This window comes from Gigantopelta aegis, chromosome 1 (assembly GCF_016097555.1).
Source record: "Gigantopelta aegis isolate Gae_Host chromosome 1, Gae_host_genome, whole genome shotgun sequence".
NCBI lineage: Eukaryota > Metazoa > Mollusca > Gastropoda > Neomphalida > Peltospiridae > Gigantopelta > Gigantopelta aegis.
This window is the reverse complement of record NC_054699.1, coordinates 10,576,882-10,589,465: the sequence shown is the minus strand read 5'-3', so window position 1 is coordinate 10,589,465 and position 12,584 is coordinate 10,576,882. Positions and strand designations below refer to the sequence as shown.

At 37.3% G+C, this 12,584-nt stretch overlaps 3 protein-coding genes across 3 annotated transcripts in view; all 3 read left to right on the top strand.

Moving 5' to 3' along the window:
* The first annotated feature begins 3,053 nt into the window (after positions 1-3,053).
* LOC121388937 (E3 ubiquitin-protein ligase TRIM56-like) lies at positions 3,054-9,410 on the top strand. Its single transcript, XM_041520519.1, has 3 exons — positions 3,054-3,125; positions 6,319-7,633; positions 9,153-9,410. The coding sequence occupies exons 2-3, from the start codon at positions 6,550-6,552 to the stop codon at positions 9,401-9,403; spliced, it is 1,335 nt and encodes a 444-aa protein (XP_041376453.1). The 5' UTR covers positions 3,054-3,125; positions 6,319-6,549; the 3' UTR covers positions 9,404-9,410.
* LOC121375301 (aspartate and glycine-rich protein-like) lies at positions 9,403-10,757 on the top strand. Its single transcript, XM_041506342.1, has 2 exons — positions 9,403-9,944; positions 10,352-10,757. The coding sequence occupies exons 1-2, from the start codon at positions 9,403-9,405 to the stop codon at positions 10,755-10,757; spliced, it is 948 nt and encodes a 315-aa protein (XP_041362276.1).
* A 28-nt stretch (positions 10,758-10,785) lies between these two features.
* The window catches only part of LOC121366094, an 8,211-nt gene continuing 6,412 nt past the window's right edge, over positions 10,786-12,584 (top strand). Inside the window, exon 1 of the mRNA XM_041495005.1 lies at positions 10,786-11,130. Within this exon, the coding sequence (XP_041350939.1) occupies positions 10,786-11,130 (345 nt within the window). The remainder of the gene's footprint in view (positions 11,131-12,584) is intronic.

The window sequence follows — 12,584 nt, the reverse complement described above, 5'->3', positions numbered from 1 at the left end:
TCAACATGTTGAGAAGCAACTACACTAACTCAGCGTCGCAGTGTATTGTAAACGTGTGTGTATCGTGTGTGTATCGTCAAACTGTTGAGAAGCAACAACTACACTAACTCAGCGTCGCAGTGTATTGTAAACGTGTGTGTATCGTGTGTGTATCGTCAAACTGTTGAGAAGCAACAACTACACTAACTCAGCGTCGCAGTGTATTGTAAACGTGGGTGTATCGTGTGTGTATAGTCAAAATGTTGAGAAGCATCAACTACACTAACTCAGCGTCGCAGTGTATTGTAAACGTGTGTGTATGGTCAAAATGTTGAGAAGCAACAACTACACTAACTCAGTGTCGCAGTGTATTGTAAACGTGTGTGTATCGTGTGTGTATCCTTAAAAATGTTGAGAAGCAACTACACTAACTCAGCGTCGCAGTGTATTGTAAACGTGTGTGTATCGTGTGTGTATCGTCAACATGTTGAGAAGCAACTACACTAACTCAGCGTCGCAGTGTATTGTAAACGTGTGTGTATCGTGTGTGTATGGTCAAAATGTTGAGAAGCAACAACTACACTAACTCAGCGTCGCAGTGTATTGTAAACGTGTGTGTATCGTCAAAATGTTGAGAAGCAACAACTAACTCAGCGTCGCAGTGTACTGTAAACGTGTGCGTATTTAGTTCTAGAACAAGCCTGTTAACATCCTAGCAAAGTTAGAATATTTATTATTATTACCTTTTAGATAAATTTTATGCGTTTTGATTGGTCAGTAGCCAGTGCATACCACAAGTACACCATGTCATTTGCGGGGAAAATACAGGATTTGCGGAAAAAATACAGAATTTGCCGGGGTGTACGAAATATCACGTGACATCACCAGAGCACATTGATGTATTAAGCATCGTCTATTGGATGTTAAACATTTGGTAATTCTGACATATAGTCTTAGAGAACAAATCTCGCTACTTTGTCTTCATTAGTAGCAAAGGATCTTTTATATGCGCCATCCCTCAGGCATGATAGCACACACCACGGCCTTATATATATATACCAGTCGTGATGCACTCGCTGGAACGAGTAATAACTCAATGGGCCCACCGAAGGGGATCGATCCTGGACCGACTGCGCATCAGGCGAGCCCTTCACCACTGGGCTACGTCCTGTCCCACCCACACGTGAATACATTACACGGCATACATATAAACACACGTGAATACATTACACGGCATACATATAAACACACGTGAATACATTACACGGCATACATATAAACACACGTGAATACATTACACGGCATACATATAAACACACGTGAATACATTACAAGGCATACATATAAACACACGTGAATACATTACACGGCATACATATAAACACACGTGAATACATTACACGGCATACATATAAACACACGTGAATACATTACACGGCATACATATAAACACACGTGAATACATTACACGGCATACATATAAACACACGTGAATACATTACAAGGCATACATATAAACACACGTGAATACATTACACGGCATACATATAAACACACGTGAATACATTACACGGCATACATATAAACACACGTGAATACATTACACGGCATACATATAAACACACGTGAATACATTACACGGCATACATATAAACACACGTGAATACATTACACGGCATACATATAAACACACGTGAATACATTACACGGCATACATATAAACACACGTGAATACATTACACGGCATACATATAAACACACGTGAATACATTACACGGCATACATATAAACACACGTGAATACATTACACGGCATACATATAAACACACGTGAATACATTACACGGCATACATATAAACACACGTCTAATTAATTAACAGTCATGTTAAAACAAAATGAAAGAAAGAAATGTTTTATTTAACGACGCACTCAACACATTTTATTTACGGTTATATGGCGTCAGACATATGGTTAAGGACCACACAGATTTGGAGAGGAAACCCGCTGTCGCCACATAGGCTACTCTTTTACGACAGGCAGCAAGGGATCTTTTATTTGCGCTTCCCACAGGCAGGATAGCACAAACCATGGCCTTTGTTCAACCAGTTATGGATCACTGGTCGGTGCAAGTGGTTTACACCTACCCATTGAGCCTTGCGGAGCACTCACTCAGGTTTGGAGTCGGCATCTGGATTAAAAATCCCATGCCTCGACTGGGATCCGAACCCAGTACCTACCAGCCAGTAGACCGATGGCTAACCACGACGCCACCGAGGCCGGTAAAAAAAAAAAAAAAAAATGAATAAAACAGTCAAAGCTAATTAATCTAGAAATTATTATATGGGGGTGGGGCATGGGTATGGTATGAGTGGAAAGGGGTGTGGTTGAGTGTGGCAGTGGGTGGGGCACGAGGTGGGGTAGTAATAGTAGGATGTGTGTGGATGGGTTCAGAGTTATAATAATAATAATAATAATAATAATAATAATAATAATAATAATGTTATTACTATAAATATGTGTATCTATTGAAAATAGTACCATGTGTAATTTGTGAAAGAGAGAGACTGTAATTGTAAACAATCCCAGGTCTAGGATATTTTTCATTACTGAATGGATGTATTTGTAACGACACCCCAGCAACAAAAATATGTTGGCTGCTGACAGTCAGTGGATAATCAACATTAATTTAGAAATTCCAAAATCATCAATAACATTTTTAAAATTTTGTTTGTTGGACATTTTGACATATAGTCTTCGAGAGGAAACCCGCTACATTTTTCCATTAGTAGCAAGGGATCTTTTATATGCACCATCCCACAGACGGGATAACACATACCACCATCTTTGATATATCGGTCGTGGTGCACTGGCTGGAACGAGAAATAGCCCAATGGGCCCAATTACGGGTATTGATCCCAAACCGACTGTGCATCAAGCGAGCGCTTTACCACTGTGCTACAACCTGCCCAGAAAATCATAAATAAAATCCCCGTTTTAACAGCTGTGCAGAGCCATTGTGTATTGTACAGACATCATTTCCATAATCGATGGCCTACTTTCATTTCGTTTTCCGCGAAATATATGACCCAGATCACGTCATCAGTTGGCTCGACCGTCTGTTCGTATTAATCTGGCCTGGAAATAAGGTAACCTAGAGTTTTATTAATAACAAACGTTTCGTTCTTGTAGTACGATTGACTTTAGTTGAGTTTAGATAACTAGACGGAGATTCTTACCACGTAGACGCGAGACTAACGACTCTAATATACACTGATAGGCCACGTCACGAACCGTGACCATCATGCCGCGAGTTAGCCCGGTACTCTGACGGATGGTCAGAGACCAAGCTATATAAGGGATGAAAATATGTCCAAATGTCCGTCTAGCCCTCTATAGTCAGAGTACTCTGGCTGGCCTTGAGTAGGTGAATGTAACACCACCTAATACAAGTTGTTAATAACAAGCAAGAGTTCAATTTCTAAAGTACTGTCGGAAACAGAATAAAAATTATTTTCGTCGATTATTTCTTACATATCCTGTCTGTGGGATGGTGCATATAAAAGATCCTTTGCTGCTAATCGAAAAGAAATCCCATGAAGTGGCGACAGCGGGTTTCCTCTCTCAATATCTGTGTGGTCCTTAACCATATGTCTGACGCCATATAACCGTAAATAAAATGTGTTAAGTGCGTCGTTAAATAAAACATTTCTTTGTTTCAAACATTTAGTCATTTTGACACTGGGTTTTTTTTTAGAGAAAACCCGCATAGGCTACTCTTTTACGACAGACAGCAAGGGATCTTTTATTTGCGCTTCCCACAGGCAGGATAGCACAAACCATGGCCTTTTTTGAACCAGTTACCAATCACTGGTCGGTGTAAGTGGTTTACACCTACCCATTGAGCCTTGCAGAGCACTCACTCAGGGTTTGGAGTCGGTATCTAGATTAAAAGAACCCAGTACCTACCAGTCTGGAGACCGATGGCTTAACCACTGCGCCACCGAGGCCGGTTTGTTTATACAGAGTAATATATACAGGATATTTCATGGTTTTTGGTGGGGTGTTTGTTGTTTTTTTGGTCAAATATGATTTATATCTCATCGAGTGAAGTTTGCAATCATATCCCACGTATCGCGCCATTTCTACGACCACCATTTCTACGACCACCATTTCTACGACCTAGACACAAGCCGAAGGTAATATAGACGGATAGGTCACGCCGCTAGCCGACATTAGTTCAACATGGGCCGGGTGTAGCCCACTGGTAGAGCGCTCGACTCAGGTGCGATATGTCGTAGGGGCGAATGCCCTCCGAGGTCTCGGGTTGTTTCCCATTCCAACCATTATCATCCCACCACTGGCACATCAATTATGGCCGTGGTATGTACTGTCATGTCTGGAAAGTGCATATAAGAGATCTTTCATTCAGTAGGAGGAGCCTTTATAGAGACAACGGGTTTCCTCTCGATACCTATCGACCAACAGTCGAAATGATACGTTAAACGTAAAATAGCCGTTAATTAAAACATGTTGGAGTGTCGTAAGACAAATATTCCTTTCCTTTCTGTGTTAATATGACAACTTTGTGTAGATGACACGGGCGTGTTCAGTATACAGGTTTAGTCGAGGGCACGCATTAACGACTTGACTCGTTCCCATGCAATCATATTTATTTAACTCGATCCCTTATCAACTTTTGGGTTGCCTCACACTAAAGCATGGACTTCCGGGTTATGTATTGAGGGACACGTGCGTAGATAACTCAAATATTTTGTTGTTAACCTATATGATTTGTTTTTATTTATTTATTGATGCATTTTATTTTATTTTTGTATTTAAATATTTTATTTTTATTTGTTTCTTTTATTATTATTATTATTATTATTATTATTATTTATTGTTTCTTTTTGGTTCATGCCTCTTACCAAAAGAAACTTATTCCTTGTGATAGTGATATCACGCTAGTTTTCATGGAATTTGTTCTGAGGCAATATTTGTCCTGAAATGCATCGAGGATTAAATGGTGGGTTGCACCCTATAATGAATGAATTAATGAATGTTTAACGATACCCCAGCACGAAAAATACATCGGCTATTGGGTGTCAAACTATGGTAAATACAAACCAATATGTGCACCCTATAAGTCATGTCATTGACACCCATGTTAAATTGCCCAACGGGTCCTCGTTGGCACTGACAACATACACCATTGGAAACATACATTATATAAGCATTTATTTTCACTCCAAAATTGAGCTCCATATCTGGTATAACAAAGACTGTGGTATGTGCTATTCTGTCTGTGGGATGGTGCATATAAAAGATCCCTTGCTGCTAAACGAAAAGAGTAGCCCATGAAGTGGTGACAGCGGGTTTTCCCCCGCAATATCCGTGTGGTTCTTAAACATGTCTGGCACCACATTACCGTAAATAAAATGTGTTGAGTGCGACGTTAAATAAAATATTTCCTTCCTTCCTTCCAAAACTGAGAACATTTCTGTTTCAGGTTTCTGCAATATAACCGCATCTGGCTGTAGTACCAGTCCGAACAGGTGGTTCATTAACCCATTCACTCCGGCTGTCTCTACCGCTATACACCCATGTCCCAAAACGTCAATGCACAATATTACACAATAATATGGGCAAAACACAGAAGGCTTATCACTGAACATACAAAACGTTTTAATTATTCCCCAATTCCTAGAAGTGAATATGTGAACCACAACATATGTCACAATTAGGAACTATACTGGACCATGATGAATTAACTCTCACCCGGACGTGAACTGTGTAGTGAGACCTTAACATTAAAGCCTGCATTTTACCAACTTTAATTTCCTTACCGCAGCATGTCATCAATAAATATCCTTTAACTATAAGTGTTGCAATTTAAGTCACGTAAAAGATGTTACAAAATATAATGACAATAAATCACTGAGATATCGTGATGAGTTGGATGGTTATCGTGCTGCTGGTTGTTGTTTGTTTTGTTTTGTTTGTGGTTTTTGGGGGATTGTGGTTTTATTTTATTGGATCGGTGACGTCTGTTACCACAAATTTGTAAATGAATGCAGCCCAAACTACTTTGAGATTAGTTCAGCTGTATATCTGTATATAAAAGGATTTGTAAATAGTATGAAGACGGCTGACGATAAACGTTGATAGCGATAAAACATGTGTTTATATTCAAACTGTAGTTGTGTTTGCATTTTGCAATAGTAAATGAATATGGTGAGGCTAGATTTGAGGTTTGATATCCTTGTTCAGTGATAAGCCATCACAGAAGATTAAAGGTATTACTCAACCACTATTTAATACCGACTTTTTACAATATTTCAGAAAGAAGTATTACAAAGTGGTGCAGTGCCTTACGAACCATTCCAAATAGTTTTATTTCATATTCCTCAGAGATCGCGTCACTATTAACGTCATCAGAGGAGCAAACATTCTATCATAGTTTGAAATCAACAGTATATGTAGCTCTCCATAGTCCTAGATTTTAGGCCAGCGGTGTAGACAACTTATAGGTAGACAGATAACACAGATTTGAAACATAAAACTATATTCATCATGGCAGAAAACATCGTCGTACCTATAACTGAAATACGAGAGGAATTCGCCACGTGTGAAATCTGTCTGGATGGATTTGACGACGGGGTTAGAACTCCCAGAACTCTACCCTGCCTCCATACCTTTTGTTGTGAATGTCTCGAAAAAATGTGGGGAGCAGCTGCACAAGGGGTGAAATGTCCCAAGTGCCGAAAGATTTGGCCCGTCCAAGGTTCCATCAAATCCTCATTTTGGCAAAACAACATGTTGATGTACATGGTGGAATATATCAGTTTTAAGAAAACGTTAAGCGATGTACTGTGTTACCAATGTCCTGATAACAACAAGGCCACTGTTCGGTGTCTCGAATGTGAGAAATATCTTTGTGAGACCTGCGATAGACTGCATGCAAGGTTTCTAGAAAAACACAAGCCAGTTTCTTTAACAGAATTAGTTGACACACCACGAAAGTTACTTCAAACAAACAGCATGTGTCCAGTTCATGGTGACAAGAATATTGACGTATATTGCAAGAGTAGGACGTGCGAGAAAGCAATGTGCACTACTTGTGCCCTCGTGTCTCACAAAGTACACGATATTTGTGACCTCCGAGAATTCTGTGTTGCCAGAAAAAAACAAATCAATTCCTCATTAGAAGCTCTGAAGAAAGTATCAGAATCACAAACAGAATACACAAGCAAGCTTGAAGAGCAGAATGCTAAGCTAGATAAAATGCACGAGCAGCTGATTGAGGACATTGATGAACATTCCAGTAAACTTGTAGAAAAGGTTGAACAAAGTTCAACGAAACTGAAAAGCTTGGTTAAGGAAAATATAGCAAAGCAAAAGGCCAAGAGAGATGAACAAATCGCGCTGGTTGATAAGTCAAAAGAGCTGAAAGCAGATCATGTCTTGTATTGTCAGCAGGCGCTGTCATTTGCCCGAGACGTGGAATTTGTTGAGATGGATGAATCATTGGAGAAGAAATGTAAATCATTCATGGACGACTTACAACTGGTTGAGTTGCAGGTACAAGATGTCTCGCTGGATACAGACGCTTATGTGAATCTAGAGAAGAGCATTGGACAGATGTCCATACACGAAGGTAAGAACCAGATATAATAAGCAATTCAATGTTCCGTTACAGTGTTCTAGCTAGGATTTTGATGGGGCAGGGCGCTAATTTAATTGTAGGGCATTTTTAACGCGAAAATCTTATTTTTGAGGCAAGTACTGGATATGATCGAACTTTTTACATTCATAAATATCATATATGTAGGAATATCTATGCTGGTTTTAATTTACAAAACGTGTCTGGAGGGAGGGGGCCAATCAATTTCTAAACCCAAATTTATTATTCTTAAATTTGGATGTTTGATGAAACAGTACATTCATCGCCGTATGCAGTATTTTTGTACTAATGTACTAAATATAGACACTATTAAAAACAATCTCGTTCCAGCCAGTGCAACACGACTGGTATGTGCCGTGGTATGTGCTATCCTGTCTGTGGGATGGTGTATATAAACGATCCTTTGCTACTAAAGGAAAAAAGTAGCGGGTTTTTTCTCTAAGACTAAATTTCAAAATTACCAAATGTTTGACATCCAATAGCCCATTATTAATAAATCAATATGCTCTAGTGGTGTCGTTAAATAAAATCAAACTTTAACTATTAAAATGTTTTACAAAAGGTTGGATCACCTAAAAAATCCTATTATATATAGTATTTATACCATTTAATATAATGCCCAAATGTAATTTAAAATAAATAAATGAAATAATTAAAAGAAATCAAGAAAAAAAAAAAAAAAAAGAGAATGATTAGAAAGAAATAAAAAGAAATAAAGAAATAAAAGAACAAATTAAAAAAATTGATATCAGGATATATTTGTAACAAGTTGCTCACTGCATTTAAAAATGGCTATTACGCATGTCAAGGTCTAGATATATTTTATTAAGTGGCTTTTGCAGACATGCTTTTAACAAACCACAGTTATGCCTACATAGACCAAATAACCAGTGTTGCTAGTTTACTCTGTGCCATATTATAAAGATGCAATCAATGTGTCATTGATAAAGACTACTGACATCCGTTAAAACTATATGTATCTTGGTCCGGGTATTTGCAAAGGCAAACATTATTTTCAAAAATTTACTTATCAAAATAAATTTCGCATTTGACGTTCTGTCGAAGTTTATCATGATGGTCTACTTTCAACTAGGTGTTTCCTAGGTAGTGTGTAGTTATGTGCGCGACGGTGTGAAGATTACTTCACATTCAAGCTTTGTAAGACTGCCTGTCCGCTCGTCTGCAGTCATATCGACTAACAATAGAAACGAAAAAACATACCACGTTACTGCAAGGAAAGCAAGATTTTGTATTTTTATTTGACAATGAATTAGGGCAGGGCGGCGATAATCAGGGGCGGAGCGAAAACAAACACGGCAGGGCGGCACAAAACGGGGGTAGGGCGCAGCGCCCCTCCATTTATTGCTAGCTAGAACACTGCCGTTAGATCGCCAGACGTCTATAAAATAACTAGTGCCTTTATTTGAAATGTGTTTTGTGTTTGTATATGTTTAGCTATGTAAAGACGTTTATGTATATGGTTATCTTTCAGCTGATTCCTGGAAGCCGTCATATGAATACCCCAATGACCCACTCATCCAGTCCTCGTATTCAGCTGATATGTCACCACCAATGGGATACTTGTCTCAAGGTACATATCCAACATCTAGTAATATGACGTCTTATAGGAAGAAACGTCGTAAGAAAAAACCCAATCACAGCAAGTATCAAAGAGGAAAACCGATATCTCGGCGCATGCCTGCCAGACAGCGGCAGTATAATAATGATGATGATGATGAATGATGATGATGATGATGATGAAAGAGATCTTCGAGCCATACATCGGCAGTATAATGATGATGATGATGATGAAGAAAGAGATTGGAAATCAGCATTATAATGATTATGATGGTGATGATGGAAACCGCCATTATAATGATTATGTTGGTGATGATGGAAACTGCCATTATAATCACTATGATGGGTTTGATGGAAAACGTCATAATAATGATTATGATGGTGATGATGGAAATCGCCATTATAATCATTATGATGGGTTTGATGGAAATCGTCATTATAATGATTATGATGGTGATGATGGAAACTGCCATTATAATCACTATGATGGGTTTGATGGAAAACGTCATAATAATGATTATGATGGTGATGATGGAAATCGCCATTATAATCATTATGATGGGTTTGATGGAAATCGTCATTATAATGATTATGATGGTGATGATGGAAACTGCCATTATAATCACTATGATGGGTTTGATGGAAAACGTCATAATAATGATTATGATGGTGATGATGGAAATCGCCATTATAATCATTATGATGGGTTTGATGGAAATCGTCATTATAATGATTATGATGGTGATGATGGAAAATGCCATTATAATGAATATGATGGTGATGATGGAAATTTTGATGGTGATGATTGTGATTATGATGGTGATGATTGTGATTATGATGGTGATCATTATGATTATGATGGTGATCATTGTGATTAGAATGGTGATGATTGTGATTATGATGGTGATCATTGTGATTTTGATGGTGATTATTATGTTGGTGATCATTGTGATTTTGATGGTGATTTTATGATGGTGATGATGGTGAGTTTGATGGTGATCATGATGGTGATCATTGTGATTTTGATGGTGATGATGGTGATTATGATAGTGATGATTGTGATTATGATGGTGATGATTATGATTGTGATGGTGATCATTGTGATTATGATAGTGATTTTGATGGTGAGCATTGTGATTTTGATGGTGATGATTATGATTATGATGTTGATTTTGATGGTGATCATTGTGATTTTGATCGTGATCATTGTGATTTTGATGGTGATGATGTTGATTTTGATGGTGATCTTTGTGATTTTGATGGTGATCATTGTGATTATGATGGTGATGATTGCGATTATGATAGTGATGACTGTGATTATGATGGTGATCATCATTATAATGATTATGACGGTGATGATTGTGATTATGATGGGGATCATTGTAATTATGATAGTGATGACTGTGATTATGATGGTGATCATCATTATAATGATTATGACGTTGATGATTGTGATTATGATGGTGATCATTGTACTTATGATAGTGATGACTGTGATTATGATGGTGATCATCATTAAATTAATAATGATGATGATGATTGTGATTATGATGATGATGATTGTGATTGTGACGGTGATGATTGTGATTATGATAGTGATGACTGTGATTATGATAGTGATGATGTTGATTTTGATGGTGATCTTTGTGATTTTGATCGTTATCATCATTATAATGATTATGACGGTGAAGATTGTGACTATGATAGTGATGATTGTGATTATGATAGTGATGATTGTGATTTTGATCGTGATCTTCATTTTAATGATTATGACGGTGATGATTGTGATTATGACGGTGATGATTGTGATTGTGATAGTGATGATTGTGATTATGATGGTGATGATTGTGATTTTGATGGTCATCATTGTGATTTTGATGGTGATGATTGTGGTAATGATGGTGATGACTGTAAATATGATAGTGATGATTGTGATTATGATGGTGATCATCATTATAATGATTATGACGGTGATTATTGTGATTATGATGGTGATGATTGTGATTTTGATAGTGATCATCATTATAATGATTATGACGGTGATTATTGTGATTATGATGGTGATGATTGTGATTATGATGGTGATCATCATTATAATGATTATGACGGTGATTATTGTGATTATGATGGCGATGATTGTGATTCATGACGTTGATGACTGTGATTATGATAGTGATCACTGTGATTATGATAGTGATCATTGTGATTATGATGGTGATCATCATTATAATGATTATGACGGTGATGATTGTGATTTTGATGGTGATAATTGTGATTATGATGGTGACCATCATTATAATGATTACGATGATGATGATTGTGAATATGATGGTGATCATTGTAATTATGATAGTGATGACTATGATGATTATGATGGTGATCATCATTATAATGATTATGACGATGATGATTGTGATTATGATGATGATGATTGTGATTATGACGGTGATGATTGTGATTATGATGGTGATGATGTTGATTTTGCTGGTGATCTTTGTGATTTTGATGCTGATCTTCATTATAACGATTATGACGGTGATGATTGTTATTATGATGGTGATCATTGTTATTATGACGGTGATGGTTGTGATTATGATGGTGATCATCATTATAATGATTATGATGGTGGTCGTCGTTATAATGATTATGACGGTGATGGCTGTGATTATGATGGTGATTGTAATTATAATGATTATGACGGTGATGGCTGTGATTATGATGGTGATTGTAATTATAATGATTATGATGGTGATCGTCATTATAATGATTATGATGGTGATCATCGTTATAATGATTATGATGGTGATGGTTTTGATTATGATGGTGATCGTCATTATAATGATTATGATGGTGATCATCATTATAATGATTATGATGGTGATGGTTGTGATTATGATGGTGATCGTCATTATAATGATTATGATGGTGATCATCGTTATAATGATTATGATGGTGATGATTGTGATTTCGGATAAGTGTTAGATGGGCGGGTGAATGGACTGGTCGATTGAAGAGTGGGGTTTACTTTCTCAAATTAAAGAGTGAATAAATAATAAATGGATAAACTGTAGGACTACTTTTAAGCTTCCTTATGACGTCTATTTTGAAATTTAAAGCTGCATTGACGCTACAATATTTTTATAGTCAAAGGTTAACGGTATAATAAAATTATGAACTGTGATCTGTACGGTTTAAATCTATTTTACTGTACACGTCGTATCCCCATTAACGAGTGATCTGTGCGGTTTAAATCTATTTTACTGTACACGTCGTATCCCATTAACGAGTGATCTGTGCGGTTTAAATCTATTTTACTGTACACGTCGTATCCCCATTAACGAGTGAT